Raw genomic sequence first — 16,933 nt, 5'->3', positions numbered from 1 at the left:
CATGTGAGTTTTATCCTTATAAGTTATAACTTTGGTGAATTTGTAGCTTTTTTTGGACATAATTTGTAGCTAATCAAACCATGAAGCAATCTAATATGAAAAGATAAAATCTCAAAAGTCCATATTAAAATTTAAAAAATGCGATAATTGGATTTGCAAACAAAAAAATTTCTTTGTAAAACATGATAGAATTTTACTAATCTTTTACGATATGATTGAAAGGGTTGGGCTTGAAGGCCCAAACGAGGAACCCAACATCGAAAGCAAATCGACACCGAGACGAAGAGGAGCGGTGAGGATCAACCGAAAGGGAAGGAAGAAGAAAAACAACAACAAAAATAAAATAATAAAAAAAGAAAAAAAAGGAAGTGGATGGTGAAATTCGCGACTCGCAGTCCTCGCTGGAGAGTATTGTTCTCACTCGTCGCTGCCATCGCCACGATCTCCGATCCGATTCAGTTTCTCGGTGAGTCTCTCTCGATCTCGATTCCGATTTCAAGTCCATCCTCTTCTTCTTCTTCTTCTTCTTCTTCTTCATCATCATCATCCCTCACACACACTTCACAAAACTCGCTTCCAAATCCAAATCACTTGTTCCGTTCGTTAACCTCATCATGCTGATCTTTCTGAAAACCCTAACAATTCTTCTATTTTTCAATGTATTGTTCATGCAGGGTACGCTATTCATCACTAGCTCACCGTGGAATACTTGATTTGAATTTCAACTCTGATCTGAATGCATTTGGTTGCTTCTCTGTTACTAAGTTTTTGATTGAATTGAATCGAATTACCAGTGATTTTGATTGTTGTTCTATAAATGGGGACTGAAAATCCCGGTCGTCCAACCTTCCCTGCAAGACCTGTTTCCTCACCATTCGCTGCAGCTCCTGCACCACAGACTGTAACACCTTTTGCCTCCATGCCTGGATCAGACCCTCCTCCTCCTTTTCGACCTACGCCTCCGGCTCCACCGCAAGCATCCTCGCCGTTTTCATCGTTTGGACCGCCGGTTAGACCTGGGGCACCGAGTTTTAGACCTGCCCCGCCTGGTAGATTCAATGACCCATCCGTGCCTCCACCTCCTCCTCCCCAATCATCCAATTTCCTTCCTGCTGGAAATTTCCAGCAATTCTCAGCACCACAATTTCCCCCTGCGCAGCCGCGTGGTCCTCCGCCAATGATGGGACAGCCACAGCCATCGTTTCAACCTCCTCCTGCCGTTCAAACACAGTCTTTTCCTGCATCTTTTCCACCTCAGCCGCAGATGCCTCATGTCCCGATGGGGTCGCCGCCTCCTCCGCCAAGTGCCACCACACCTGGGCCTTTGGGGACAAATGTTCCTCCCACAGCATATCAGCCATCTTTTCCTGGATACGCCCGTATGCAGCCCGGTGCTGAAATTCAACCTCCGCCCATGCATTCTGCTAATCAAGGAAATTATGGACCTGTGCCGCCTGCGCAGTCTTCTCCCTTTGCACCTAACCAAGGAGGCTATGTTCAGCAACCCCCGGTGGCTGCTCCGTTAGGAATGCAGCACATGCCGCCGCCAGGTTCTGCATCTTCCATTCAAGGCTTGACAGAAGATTTCAGTTCACTCGCTGTGCAAACTCGTCCGGGAACGATCGATCAGGTGTTTGATGCTAAAGAACTTCCAAGGCCGTTGGATGGGGATGTGGAGCCAAACAATTTGGCCGAGATGTATCCAATGAACTGCAATCCTAGATATCTACGCCTCACAACCGGTGCACTTCCTAGCTCACAGTCCTTAGCTTCTAGGTGGCATCTGCCTCTTGGAGCAGTTGTGTGTCCGCTTGCAGAATCTCCTGATGGGGTTAGTGCTTGTCTTACCTGTTTGATGAGCAGTAACATGCTGGTCTTGTTAATTCATTTGCTCACTGTTTTTTGTTTGCAGGAAGAGGTGCCTACAGTTAACTTTGCACCGGCTAGTGTTGTACGATGTAGAAGATGCCGCACATATGTGAATCCTTATGTGACATTTACAGAAGCTGGAAGAAAATTCCGGTGCAATGTATGCACCTTGCTTAATGATGGTATTTCTTTCTTCACAGCCTTGGCCTTTGCTTTACTAATTAAAAGTCCTGAAACAATAAAATGGTATGAATCACGCCTCTCTCAAGTGCTTCAGGCCAGCACATTTTTGTCATGAGAGAATATTTTCCTTGTGGCTATGCAAATTCACCATTTTCTGCATTATTTGCATTCTATTAGAAGTGCCAAGGGAATCTTGATAATCGAATCAGATACTTAGGTTTTTAGCCCTTGGTGGATTGGGGTGTCGATGTCATGTGAGCAAAACTTTGCCCTCTGACTTTTCTGACTGTATTTTTTATTTATGTCTGTTGTGATGTATGTGTGTGACTATCAAAAATTGTGATAAATGGAGTGTAGCTCTGCTATGATGTGAAACCAGACAAGTATCCCCCATGCATAATTAAGAACTTGTGATGAAATTACTTATTTTTGTCAAGTATATCATGCATATTGTAATTAGTTAGATAATGTCTTTCTTAAGATGTTAATGTATTGAGTGTTATGTACAGTTCCTAGTGAATACTATGCACAATTAGATGCAACTGGCAGAAGAGTTGATTTGAATCAACGACCCGAGCTTACGCAGGGTACTGTAGAATTTGTTGCCCCTACTGAGTATATGGTGCGGCCTCCTATGCCCCCAGTATATTTCTTCCTGATCGATGTTTCCATATCTGCGGTTAAAAGTGGCATGATTGAGGTAAGACCTTCACACTCGGTGCAATGTATAGCTTCAGTCCTCCTCAAATGTGGCATGTGTTAGGTAATCTTTAGAATAACTTTTAGAAGAATGAATTTTATGTTGGGGATATTTGTGTTGGATATTGCAAGAACAAATTTTTCGTAGTATTCCAAAAGTCAAATTTGAAAATGAAATTGTCCAGAATTAACATTCGCTTCTTGGTATAACATATTTTCTGGTCAACTACGGGTCACGGAATACATTTTTCATTTGAGGTTACCAAATAACTGGTTTATCCCAACCTTTTTGGATGTCTCTGGCACACGCTATCTTGATTGCTGATGTCATTGTTCTTTATTGCAGGTTGTGGCTGAAACAATCAAGTCATGCTTAGATGAGCTGCCTGGCTTTCCACGAACTCAAATAGGGTTTGCAACTTTTGACAGCACTATACATTTTTATAATATGAAGGTTTGCAGTCCTATTAGTGTTACCACTGTTAATTTATCTGTTTCCCACCTTAATTGGGCTCAGTTTATACTAATTATTCTGTGTGTTATGCTTTTCCAGTCATCATTGACTCAACCACAGATGTTGGTGGTCTCAGATCTGGATGACATATTTGTTCCACTGCCAGATGATCTTCTTGTTAACTTATCTGAATCAAGAAGCGTGGTGGATGCCTTCCTAGATAGTTTGCCAACTATGTTCCAGGACAATGTTAATCTGGAATCAGCTTTTGGTCCTGCTCTGAAGGCTGCATTTATGGTTATGGTATGTGAATCCCTTTAAACCTTCTATGGTGAATTTTTTAATCATAATTTTTCGTGCAAGTTTTTTCCCAATAAGTAGTAAACTTAATACATAGGATACAAGTTGCTATTAATTGAATCAAAGTTACGCATAATTTAAGGTATTGGTTTTCAAGGTATAGAATGAGATGAAGTCAGGTGTTCCAAATGCTGACCTAGTCTAATTTAAAGGAAAAGCTTCAACAATAACTGAAAGAAATATTGGCATGTGCTTTATATTTTTTAAAAGTAATAATAATGCAGATATCTCGCTCCTAGATAATTTAAAATATATAGAATTGCGGTAACAATGGGATTAGACTTTGCTAGTTATTTCACATTTCTTTGGTATTGTGATACCGAGCTCTTAATCAAATTTAGGGAAAAATAAACCTGATATTTGGAATAGGGAGGTCCAGTTTATGGCATTGTGATATTTGTGCACTTATTTCTTCTGCCAATTATGGGATGTCAACCCTCAATATTTTGGGTACAAATAATGATTGATACTTAGTTGGGTTTGAACTTTGAATCAGTTAGTATTAGTAACTGTATCTGTTAGAAATAGACAGCTGTAGTTAGCTAGCTGATTTAGTTAGTTAGACAAATAGTTGGAGAAGGGATCAGTAGGGTATAAATAATATAAATAATTGAAGGGATGGGTGTGGGAGGGAGGGGTATTGGGTGCAAATGCCTGGGTTGTAGAGAGAAATACATTTTCTATTGTATTTGTACATTATATGGTCTCTGAACTTGTATCACATTGATACTGGCCAGAAGACATGGTTTCTCTATTAAAGATTGTTGTTTTCCCCCAATTTTGATCCAGCTCTATTCAGAAACTATTTTACTTATGTGAAAACGACAGAGTTCTGGCTTCCAACAATCCAAACTTTGTGTATTTTAAGATTTGATGCTCAGATAAGGACCTGTTTGTTTAAGCTTTAAGTTAGGTTTAAATATGTTTTTCATCCATCCAAGTATTACCAAATTTGATTTTAGTCCTTCCAAAAAAATTCCTCTTCTGATTCCTAATTTTTCCAAACCATATTTAAGCCTTGCTATTTAGTCACTGTAAGGACTAGAACCACACAGTTTCGAAAAAAATTGGAGGAAATAAATTATTGGAGGTTCTTAAACCAGAACTCACCATATATAAGGGGATGAAAAACATTATTAAGGTTGTGCAAAATGCAAATAGATTATTTATATTTTGAAGATTTTACATAAAGTATAAGTTATTTCTTTATCTGGTTACAATCATAAAAACATTTGTTATTTTGAAAGTAGTTAAAATCTTTTTCAGAAGCTCCTCAAAGTAGATTTTCAAATTAATTAGAATTTTTTTTTTTTTAGATCCTGATTATTTTTAATCCTAAACAGACATCCTAAAAACCTTTAGAAATATCTCTTAAAAAACTTGCAAATTTATGAGTAAAATCTGAAACAAACAAACTCTGATGGAACCTGTGCTTGTCTAATAACACTATCCACCTGGAATTTATTGAATTCTCAGTACATGTTTTCCTGTGCGTTTTACAATTTCATTTTTCCTATCCATCACTCTGATTTGGCCTTTCAATGCCTCTCTATGTAGAGTCAACTTGGAGGGAAATTGTTAATTTTTCAAAATACACTTCCATCTCTTGGTATTGGTCGTTTAAGGTTACGTGGAGATGATACTCGTGTATATGGAACAGACAAAGAACATGGACTGAGACTGCCTGAAGATCCATTTTATAAGCAAATGGCTGCTGAGTTTTCTAAGCTTCAAATCTCAGTGAATGTGTATGCCTTCAGTGATAAGTACACTGACATAGCATCCTTAGGTAATTTTTCTTCCTTTCCTCTAACTTTCCCATGCCACACTCTAAAATATGCTAAACCTGCTACTTTGGATTGTAAGACTTCTAATTGATATATAATGATTCTTTTGTTACAACATTGTTTGTTGTTGACTTGAATCCATGAGTTTATGGGCTTTATCTAAGCGTGCTAAAATTATCTTTGATCTATGTTCGTTGTAATACGCTTTTGGAGTATTGTGACCTTGCAAGTGTTTGAACACCTCATGTTGCACATTAATGGTCTGCACTCTGGACTTCACACTTAACAGTATTGCTTTGATATGCAATTAGTTAATGACTTTATTTTGCCTATTTCGTATACTTAATTGAATGATTGCTATATTTTCCCTTGATGGTGTTGTGATTAAAGATTTGTGGAATATCATCTGATAGTCTGATACTGTCGCTCATGGATGCATTTTTCCCAAAAACAGACTTGTAAATGCTTAATTAGAATTAGGAAATAATGTTTGGTGCCTTGTTATTGTCTGTAAATTATCCCCATCCCCCAGCACTGCAATTCTGTAATATTTTTTTCTATCAGCATAAGTGGTTCTTGCATGTTAGTGATCTTAAACATGAAGAAGGAAATTGGGTTTTTATGATTTAGTGTCTGTTTAGGAACTCTGGCGAAGTATACTGCTGGTCAAGTGTATTACTATCCAGCTTTCCAATCAGCCATTCATGGGGAGAAATTGAGACATGAATTAAGGAGAGATCTTATTAGAGAAACTGCATGGGAAGCTGTAATGCGTATTAGATGTGCAAAAGGTCTGTGCATTATGTCTTGAAAATCCTTACCTTCCCAGCCTCCTTTATCTGCTATTTTATGAAACCAATTGCTGATATTGCTTATTTTTCTAGGTGTTCGCTTCACAACTTATCATGGAAATTTCATGCTAAGGTCCACTGATTTGTTAGCACTTCCGGCCGTAGATTGTGATAAAGCCTTTGCCATGCAGCTATCACTTGAGGAGACATTACTGACAACCCAGACGATGTATTTCCAAGTTGCATTGCTGTATCCTTTCTTCAATAATTCTTAATATGAGTTCTAATGTGTACATAAGCTTTATTGTGGATGATAACTTCTAATTATATGTTGTCACTATTCGAAAAGAAAATACAATGTTATTCTTACAATAAGCATCTATGTTAGTCATTAGAATCTTGTCTTCCCTATATGTTTAGCATTAAAGGATTCACTTTTCACCCATTGGAACATTAAGTTATCCCCCACTTCCTCAAAAAACAGATGTAACTATCTCTTTTGAGATGCTGCCCTTAGAATGTCATAGTTTTTTGAAAGGAGTTTGTTCTTGTGTTTATTTCCTAAGAAGTGCAAATAATAATTAAAATAAAAGTTAACCTTATTTTATCCTTTTCATTATTTTGTAGGAGATTCATCTCATCTTATTGTGCTTTGTTTTAACTATTTCTCCTCCACTGTTTATCATTTATGTTCATGTGGATGTCTCTTAAACTTGATAGTTCATTAAGCCCGTATATTTTGAACGTGAAATTATTTTAAAATGGGTTGCATCCCTAACAACGAAATAGATACACTGCATCTTGTGGAGAAAGGCGTATCAGAGTACACACGATGGCAGTGCCAGTTGTTACAGACCTGGCTGATCTCTATCGCCTGGCTGATACTGGTGCAATTGTATCTCTTTTTAGTAGGCTAGGTAGGATAAACAAAAATTCTGGTCTAGTGATATCAATGTGGTGATCATGTTTAATTTTATCTTATACAGTTCTTTCATGTTTCCAGCAATTGAGAAAACATTGTCCCAAAAATTGGAAGATGCACGGAGTGCTGTGCAACAGAAAATTGTGAAAGGCCTCAAGGAATATCGAAATCTTTATGCTGTGCAACATCGCTTGGCCAACAGGATGATATATCCCGAGTCTTTAAAGTTCTTAATGTTGTATGGATTAGCTCTTTGTAAATCAATGGCTCTACGTGGAGGGTTTGGGGATGTTCCACTGGATGAGCGTTGTGCAGCAGGACATACAATAATGACTCTACCAATAAAAAGATTGTTGAAACTTCTCTATCCTAGCTTGATTCGGGTTGATGAATATCTTCTAAAGGTATGCATTGCTGCCCCTGAAAAGTTTTCAATATAAAGGTTGAACTTTCCGAGCCTTGAATTATTTCTGCTTGTGTTCCAGGCATCTGTACAGGCGGATGACTTGAAAAGTATTGAGAGAAGGTTACCTTTGACTGGGGAGAGCTTAGACTATAGGGGCCTTTATATATACGATGATGGCTTCCGGTTCATTTTATGGTTTGGTAAGGTGATTTCCCCTGATATAGCCAAGAATTTACTTGGAGCAGACTTTGCGGCAGAATTATCAAAGGTATTCTATATTCCTGCCCTATAAAAATAGGTTCCTTATGAAATAATCATACTATTTACATGAAATCTGATGGTTAAATTTTTGTGACATTCATTCGATATCCAGGACCAAGGTTATCATAAGATTGACATATATTTACATTGCTTTAGATGGATATGATTTTCAATCCATTGAATTAACTTCTTCTATGGTCAACTCAGTATTGAAACGAAGTAGGGTAGATATGTTTGTGCACTTCTTTATTTGTCTATGTGAGTAAAATTGGAAATCCATCTGGTGATGTGCGTAAATTTATGCCCTTTTTACAGGCTACTCTAATTGAGCATAACAATGAAATGTCAAGGAGGCTGATGAAGGTTCTCGAAAAATTGAGAAATACAGACCGTGCATATTACCAGTTGTGCCACCTGGTGAGGCAAGGTGAACAACCCAAAGAAGGGTTCCTCCTTCTAGCGAACCTTGTTGAGGACCAGATGGGTGGTAACAGCGGGTATGCTGATTGGATGCTACAGATATCCCGACAAGTGCAACACACATAGGTATGGATTGTAATCTTTGTTAGGAAGCTTAATGTGGTGGGTTTTGCACAGATGATGAATGGACAGTTGGACACTGCATTTTACCGTATTGATATCTTTTTGCATGTTTGACTGGAAAACTGTAGTGCTGTCCTTGAAACTTTCTGTTTTACTGACTAGAAGGCTTTTCTTTTTTTTGGTTTGAAATCACTATGTATACTTTATAATGATCTTAATATTATATACAGGTTCCCTTTTGACAGCATCCTGGCATAACAATCAGGGTTTTGTGAGGCATGTTATCCGTCTCATAAGTGAGGACAATTTTTCTTTCTACACTGGGAATAGATTGAACAGGCCTTTGGGGGTGCATGGTGAAGCGTGGATGCTTGGCTCGACTCGACTCTATTGGCCGTGACCAGTGAGGAGCGTCTTTTGGGAGACTCTAATTAGTTCATCTTTGGATGTATCAGTTAGGTTAATTCTACGGTAGTGTTTGAATTTAAAAACTGCTTTCATGTCGTGTTGATAGAGTGAAAAAAGAAGAGAAACTTTTTTCCCATATTGTTCCTTGTGAGAGTTTTATTTATTTTTCTTTTTGTTGTTATCAGCTTATGGTTGATTCATTCATTGTAGAAAAGGAAAGAATGTAGACAGAAAGAAGACATGCCCATGTCAAATCAGTATTGGATTTTGTTTGGTGACGATTATTATTTATTCTGATATATAATGTTGGAGACTTCTTAACTGCGGTGGCATTGCGTATCTTCAAACCTTTTCTTTTTGTAGTCTCTGAATCCGTTATTTTCTATGTTGCTTCCTGAGGTCTGCTTCTTATGGAAGGCCTGATTGTTTTATGAAGACTTAGGTTGCTTGGATAAGAAGTATTAGAAAACTATGATTTTAATCTCATTGATTGGTTGGGTAGATGATTAGTCTATCAAGGTTCGCACACACCAAATAATCATTGAAATTTAGCTTAGTCACCAAATAATAAGTACTGCACAAGTTCATGATTACCTATCATATTCATGACTGAAGTTGGACTTTCTAAGGTTGTATTTTTTCTTTCAAATTTCAATTTAAACAATTTCCTCTGTTTAATAATTTCATATATTGCGTGATCTTAGAGTCACTTAACGTGATTTTAAAGCCTTGGATTAATCAATGTACCAAAAAAAAAGCCTTGGATTAATCTTATGGCTACCAGCGGTGGGGATATCTTGGAAAATTAAAAAGAATCATATGTTGTAATTACAATGTGTTAGTCCCTTTCTTTCAAAATTAAAATTTTATTTTATTTTGAACTTCTTTTCAGAATTATGAGTTATTAATTTTTAAACTAAATTAACAATGCCTTAAAAAATCAAATGGATTGGCTTTAATCAAATTCCCGTAGAATGCCCATTGGCATGAGACCGCTTATGACTCATGAGGCCTCCACAAAAACACATTGCCCATCACAAATTAGGCTCAAGTCCTTTGGTCCACTTGCCAGCTACGAGACCAAATCATATGACCATCAATCAAAGCTCAATTTCAGCGCACAAGCTCATAATTGTTTATGTATATTGCTTATGTGTTCCAACTACCTTGTCTGTTTTGTTATTTTGGAGTTATTGAGCATGTGCTCCTGCAGCTTTGACCACGCTATGTCGGGTCCCTGTTTCTTGCCTTTTCTCATGTACCTCCCATCTTTGGGCCCAAGGCTACGGCCTTTTATCAATGAAGTATTATTCAGTGACCAAAAAAAAAATACCTCGTCTAAAGTATGAAGGTGTTCGACCAAAAAAAAAAAAAGTATGAAGGTGAAGTATATTTTTTTCAACAGTCATCATATTTGTATTTCTTAGGCCGTCACGTCACCCCTTCCGAACCACCTACCATAGGAGAAGTTACCAAGAGTGTATTTGTTTATTCATTAGATTGAATGTGAATGTGTTTTTTTTTTTTTATATTATAGAATTAATAAAAATGGACTACAATCAACCCACAAGTATATAAAACAAAAAATAACATAATACTACAAAGTAAAAGTGAGACCCATAACAAAAAAATGATATAATACTAATATATTCCTTAATGATACATACACACATACACTTTATATTATGAGTCTTACTATTGCTTAATAAGTATTATGTTAGGTTCGACCTAAACCCAGACAACTCACCCTGATTCTAGTGGGGGGACCCACCCCATAGTCTAAGGACTGCAAAGGGTTGGGCCTGGTGCCCTAACCAATCGACATGCTCACAAGACGCAAAGTCTGAAACATGAAGATGAAATGTGTCTTTACCTAAGCTTGTTGAGTCCCCCTTCCTTTCTTGCGGGTTGCGACGTCTAACGCCCTATCCAGTCCAACTTTAGTTGGCATTTTTAACTATTGTTTGCAAATATTGGCGACTAAAAACTGCTACAAAGTTGTGCACCAAAAATTGGTCAATCCAAAGCATATGCATGAAGGTTGAACGCACGCCGTGAAAGTTCTTTTTGATAGTTCCACGTATTTCTACATGAAATTAACTTGATCACCCATTCCATGTTAAATTGCACGAAACATAACAGCCAAAAAAAAAACTGAATATGGGACTTAGCCCACCCATCCAAACACGATTCTTTAGTGTATGGTGGGACCACAAATGAATCATCACATAAAATGTTTCTTGTTCTCTTATGTCCCAGTTTCTTGGATGTGAATGTATTTTTTCTTTATAGAATTAATAAGCGCCGGTAGAATTAAACAATAAACACATGTCCTATTAGGCTACTACTTAGGTCAATCCAATCCAGTTCCATTCGATCTTAGGCGATCCAAGGTTACTGGCTCTCCAGCCCCATAAAGGTACACGATTGGAGAGTTCACTGGGCCCGCCGCTTTCTCAATCGATAAACTATTAAGATTTGAGTAGATGATCACACTAAGCTCTCAAACCTATCCCTATGCTATGGTCTCACGTCTTCAATCCTTTCCTTTCTCGGCCTTAGGTCAATCAGTACCTTGCTTCTTTTCCTATGCTATGGCTCACTTCGCTTACTGGAGAAAGCCCCAATCCTAAGCTATCGGTTAACTACGTACTTCTTCCCCATCGAGTAGGTGATTTTGGATTAGCTCCTGGGATTTCTTGTCGTTTTACTCTCTTTTAAATAGTAGACTTTTCAACCAGTTTTGCTCGTGCTAGTGCCTCCAGAAATTCTTGGATTTCAGCACATATTTACTCAAATAGTAATCACCAGGTCACATGCAAAATCCAAATGAAGTTAATTTACCTTTGTTTACATTTTCAAAAAAAAAACTTTGTTTACAATAGGATAAATTGTTCCTGAATAATAGTTCAAGTGGTAAGAGCTATGTAGCATATGAATTGGGTGGGGGAGGTCCAAAATTCAATCCCTAAAAAACGTAATTTATCTTTTCGATGTACCAAAAAAAATTGACGAAATTTTTTTTTTTGAAACTTACAATAGTAGAAGTTATTATGCGTCTTTGTTTATTCATTAGATTGGATGCGAATGTATTTTTTTTAATCCAACAATTTTGATTAATAGAAAAAAAACTATCTCGAAAAATTAAATATGGTAGTCGATGTGTTTTCAAGTGAAAACAAACTCTAAAAGTTAATTGGATGCATCATGATGGATATATATACATTTTCATGAAAAGAAAACATGCTTTTAATAACATATCCTTCAATGCAATCTATAATTATTCAATTAACTTTTCATCATTGTTTGTGAGCATCTCCAATGGGAGTGTCTCACACCAAAGAGACTCTTCCATTAGTGTCTCATACTAGGGCTGGCCCTGGGTCTGTGCAAGCAGGCCCACAGCCCAGGGCCTCCAAAAAAAAGGGGCCCAAAAAAAAATTCATTAAACGTTTATAATAAAAAAAACGCTAAAATATTAAAGTAAGAGATGGAGTGAATCGTCATTTTGGTCCCTGAGAAAGTCAGCGTCGGTCATAATAGTCCCTTGAAATCATTAATGGTTCAAAAAATCCCTGAAAGTGTTGACGTCGGTCATAGTAGTCCCTATCTAAGTTTAGCCGTTAGTCCCTGAGACGGAAAGTGCTCATGTGTCACGTTATATGCCACGTAGGTTTCAATTTAGTCCCCGACGTTATCAATTTAATCCCTGACAGATAATTAAATTTAATTAAAATAATTAGTTAAAAATTAAAAAATAGAAAATCCTAATTAAATTTAATTAAGATTAAAAAATAAAAAATTATTAATTACTAATCCTCCTCTTCACCTTATCTTCAGCATCTTCATCTTCAACCTCAAGAACAACCAAACCCAAAAAAAATCTTCAACATCATCCATCATTTTTCAACCTCAAGAACAACCTTCATCCACCACCATCGATTCTCTCCTCAACACCTTCAAATACCCTTTTCAAAAAACTCATTTATTTCTTCTTACTTCTTTAATTTTTAAAACAAATCTCAATCATAATCTTCCATCTTCAAGTCTGATTCCAGATCCCACCTCCAATTCCCTTCCCCCAACACCCAAACCCAAAATTTCCCTCTACTTGATCTGATAAAGAACCACCACCATCAGTTTGGGAAAACCAATCGCAGCCTCTGTTACAACCTCCAGCACCTGATCTCGACCCAACGCTGCAACCTTCGAACTTGTTCACCATGTTAGAACCGTACTTTCACCCAGCCAATCACCGCAAAATTGAAGCTCAAATCTCCCAGATTTGCTACATGTACCATCCAAAACCCCATAGAGAAGGAACTACCCCAGATGGGAGCCCTGGAGGGGAAACGATGGTTCAAAATCGCAGCCCAAATCTCTCAGATCTGCGACCTCACCGTAAAAAAAATCCTTTCTTTTTGGAGTGGCAAGTCCTTTCTTTCTCTAATGGGTTTGGGTTTTCTCGTTGGGGTTTCTGGAATCCGTCAGTTCTAATCAACACTAGCCATGTCTCCACCTTGATTTTGTTCATTATGTGACAAGAGATTTGAATGGGCACCCGATTCTGATTTTGATATGTTCATGGTGTGGGTTTTTTCTTTGCAGAAGATAAGAGATAATGATGGATAAACTATTCAATCATGTTTCTTGGTGTGGTAGGGATTTGGGTTTGGTAGGGATTTTGGGAAAAAAATTAGATCTGTTTGATTGAGATCTGGGTTTTAAATCTTGTTCATGAAAAGATAGCTATTGAGGCTAAGCAGCCCAACTCTGCCATTCGAAAATAAGCCAGGGTTCAACTCATCAAAAATGGGAAGAAGATTGTTGCATTTGTTCCAAATGATGGTTGCTTAAATTACATTGAAGAGAATGATGAAGTCTTGATTGCTGGATTTGGACGTAAAGGCCACGGGTGGTGCATTAGTGACACAAATAACTGGAACATTTAGCATTTACAGCACTCCCCAAATACAGAATGAATGGAAGAGAAGATTTGATCTGTGCAGGGTTATTTTTTTATGTTTTGTGTTAATTGTTTTTTTATTTTAATTAAATGAATGATTTAATTAGGTGAACGATTAATTAGGAAGAAGAGATTTAATTAAGGATTTTAATTATGATTTTTTTCAGAATTTTTAATTAAAATAATAATTAATTATTTTCTAATTTGTATTTGTATTTTTTAAAATTTTAATAAAATTTAATTACCTGTCAGGGACTAAATTGATAATATCGGGGACCAAATTGAAATCTATGTGGCACATAACGTGATACATGGGCACTTTCCGTCCCAGGGACTAACGGCTAAACTTAGATAGGGACTATTATGACCGACGTCAACACTTTCAGGGATTTTTTGAACCATTAATAATTTCAAGGGACTATTATGACCGGCCCCTTCTTTGTTAGGGACCAAAATGGTGATTCACTCTAAGAGATGTCAGCCATGTTGGCAACACTAAGGCTGGTTAGGACCTCTCCTCCCTGGAAGCCCAGGTTCGAATCTAACTTACTACATTTTGTATGATGTTTTTAAAATTTTATATTTTAAATATGGCTTAAAAGCACTTTTGGTCCCCCACGTTTCAACTTTGTGCAAGAATGGTCCCCAAACTATTTTTATAGCATTCCTAGTCCCCCACGTTTGCCTCCGTTATGACTGTTGGTCCTTCCGTTAATATTTGAACAGAATCTTCATACGTGTGATTTTTTAATTGACGTGGATGAGAGAGAACATGATTATTAGGAGAGAGAATGACCTTAGTGTGAGAGAGGTCTGACATGTGCCTTGCACGTGACCTGAACCTGAACCCTAAATTAGTAAGTTAGGGCCCAAAAATGCACAATTTAGAAAGTGATAAAGATGAAGCAGAGAGTGCGATACTCTTCTGACGGCCAAGGAGGAGAACGACGACAAAGGCGCCGGTGGTTTTTTGGGCGTTCATCGAGGAAGAAGAAAGAATGGGAAGAGCGAGGGAGAGGATTGCAGAGCATTCCGATGCAGGGGACCACTCGATGGTTCCTTCAAAACCTTTGCCTCCTAATGCGATTGTGGTCCCAGAGGAAAGAAACGACAGGAATTACTTTTGGTTTTGTGGGGAAAAGTTGCCTCCAAATGTGGTTTCAAGGTACCCTTTCATCCTTTTTATATTCTCTGCTTTGCTTTGATTGAATGGTTGGTGTAGCTTTATGGTTTAACATGTGCGTTGGCTAGGAATTTGGAATTTGGGTTGGAATTTTTTATGGTTTGTGTGTGGTTGCTGTTAGACTTTATGGCTTTAGAAAATTGATATTTATCTTTGTTTTTTCCCAGGCCTACTGTTAGTCATGTGATAGACATAAATATTCACCAAGGGGGTAAAATGACAACTGACCCAAATGCCCCTTATGTCAATGGCACCTGTGAAGCTTTTAAAGGTTTTGATGTGGATAAATTATCATCAATTGAAGTGGGCAAATTGGTAAACACGGCACAACCTGTAAGCTTGTGGTACAGGTACTTTAAGAAGGATGGCTCCGGTGTGTTAAGGCCTCTTAATAATGATGCTGATTGCAGGCAATTCATTGAAGATGTGTTAGGGGTTTCTGAGGTGGATGTGTATGCTGAGCATCTAAAGGATGAGGAAGGGGATTGTGTGGTAGTTACAAGTGAGAAGGAAGGGGAACAAGCTGATAATGAAGGGGATCAAACTCTGCATGAGGGGGAGAGGGGAGTGGCTGATAAAGGCAAGGGGTTGGCTGATGAGAGTGAGGATGGGTCTATAAGATTTCTAGATGTTGTATTAGACTGTGATGATATTGATCTGGTTGAGGGTGTGAAGGAAAGGGGAGAAGGTCAGCAAGAAGGGGAAGCTGAGAAGGAAGGGGGACAAGGTCAAAAAGTTGGGGAACATGCTAAGAAGGCAGTGGTTGATAAAGGCAAGGGGGTGGCTGTTGAGAGTGAGAACTTGAGATTTCTGGATGCTGTGCTAGAATATGATGAGGATGAATATCAACCTGAGGATGGTGAGTCATACAGTGATGTATCACTAGATGACTCTGACTATGAGGAAGATTGGGACTGGACTCAGGTATTGCCTGCGGAGTCTTTGTTAGATGTCCAAAGATCTATCCCAAATCCTGACCCTCCTGCTGTTGAAGAAGGTGATCCAAATGTTGATTTGAATGGTGACCCAACTGTATTTTCTGACTTTGAAGATGAAGATGGTGATTCAGAAGACTTAGACACAGCTTCTGAGAATGGTGATGAGTTGGAGCCTAAGCTCAAGTATCGCAAGTTTAAGCTCTCTGAAAGTGGTGTAGTTCAATTTGAGTGTGGCTTGATATTCAGTAACAAAGACTTATTCATAGATGCTGTCAGGGATTATGCACTTGAAAACAAAAAAGATGTGAGCATTAAGAAAAATGACAAGAAGAGGGTGTTGGTGGTGTGTAAGCATGGCTGTCCATTTTATCTGAGGATTAGCAAGACTCCAACCAGACATGTGTGGCAAGTTGTGAGCTACCAGCCTAATCACACATGTTGTAGGACATCAACCAATAGGCAAGCCAAAGCTGAGTTCCTTGCTAGGAAGTTTATGCCAATTTTAAGGCATACACCTGACATCAAGATCACTGGACTGATTGAAGAAGCAAGGGTAAGGTGGGGTATTTTGATTGGGAGATTCAAGGCTTATAGAGCAAAGGTAAGAGCTTTGGACATGATTCAAGGCGCTAGTCTGCAGCAGTATAGCCACCTCAGAAACTATGCACAAGAATTGTTAAGGAGTAATCCAGGAAGCACAGTTGTGATCAAGAGCACAGTAGGTGTCCATGGTCCGGTATTTGAGAGAATATATGTATGTTTTGCTGCAACCAAAACAGCATTTGCTATGCAATGTAGACCTTTGATTGGCTTGGATGGTTGCTTTCTTAAGGGAATGTATGGTGGCCAACTGTTATCTGCAGTTGGTAAAGATGGAAACAATCAAATGTTTCCAATTTGTTTTGCTGTGGTAGAAGCTGAAACTAAAGACTCATGGGAGTGGTTTCTGGATCTGCTTTTGAAAGATCTGAATGATGTTCAGAGGAATAGATGGTCATTTATATTTAACTTGTCTTATTTTGGTACAATTGAATTGGTGTTTTAAGTTTATGGCTAAGTTCATTAACTTGGAGATCCCTGATTAATTGAAATTGTTCCATTTTCCTTTGCCAACTTTCTATTGTTACATATCTTATGTGATAAAATTACTCTTCATAGTTGAT

The 16,933-nt window shown here is 37.9% G+C and overlaps 1 protein-coding gene across 1 annotated transcript; it reads left to right on the top strand.

The window, feature by feature from the left end:
• Nucleotides 1-313: 313 nt before the first annotated feature.
• On the top strand, nucleotides 314-9,004 carry LOC130730939 (protein transport protein SEC24 A). The gene is made up of 14 exons (XM_057583096.1): nucleotides 314-466; nucleotides 675-1,831; nucleotides 1,913-2,051; nucleotides 2,562-2,752; nucleotides 3,098-3,205; nucleotides 3,305-3,508; nucleotides 5,123-5,354; nucleotides 5,994-6,143; nucleotides 6,237-6,393; nucleotides 6,933-7,060; nucleotides 7,147-7,469; nucleotides 7,551-7,739; nucleotides 8,048-8,278; nucleotides 8,506-9,004. The coding sequence occupies exons 2-13, from the start codon at nucleotides 818-820 to the stop codon at nucleotides 8,276-8,278; spliced, it is 3,066 nt and encodes a 1,021-aa protein (XP_057439079.1). The 5' UTR covers nucleotides 314-466; nucleotides 675-817; the 3' UTR covers nucleotides 8,506-9,004.
• Nucleotides 9,005-16,933: the final 7,929 nt, after the last annotated feature.

This window comes from Lotus japonicus, chromosome 1, assembly GCF_012489685.1.
Source record: "Lotus japonicus ecotype B-129 chromosome 1, LjGifu_v1.2".
Classification (NCBI taxonomy): Eukaryota; Viridiplantae; Streptophyta; class Magnoliopsida; order Fabales; family Fabaceae; genus Lotus; species Lotus japonicus.
Note: the sequence above shows the minus strand (reverse complement) of the source record. Positions and strands in the feature narration are given on the sequence as shown.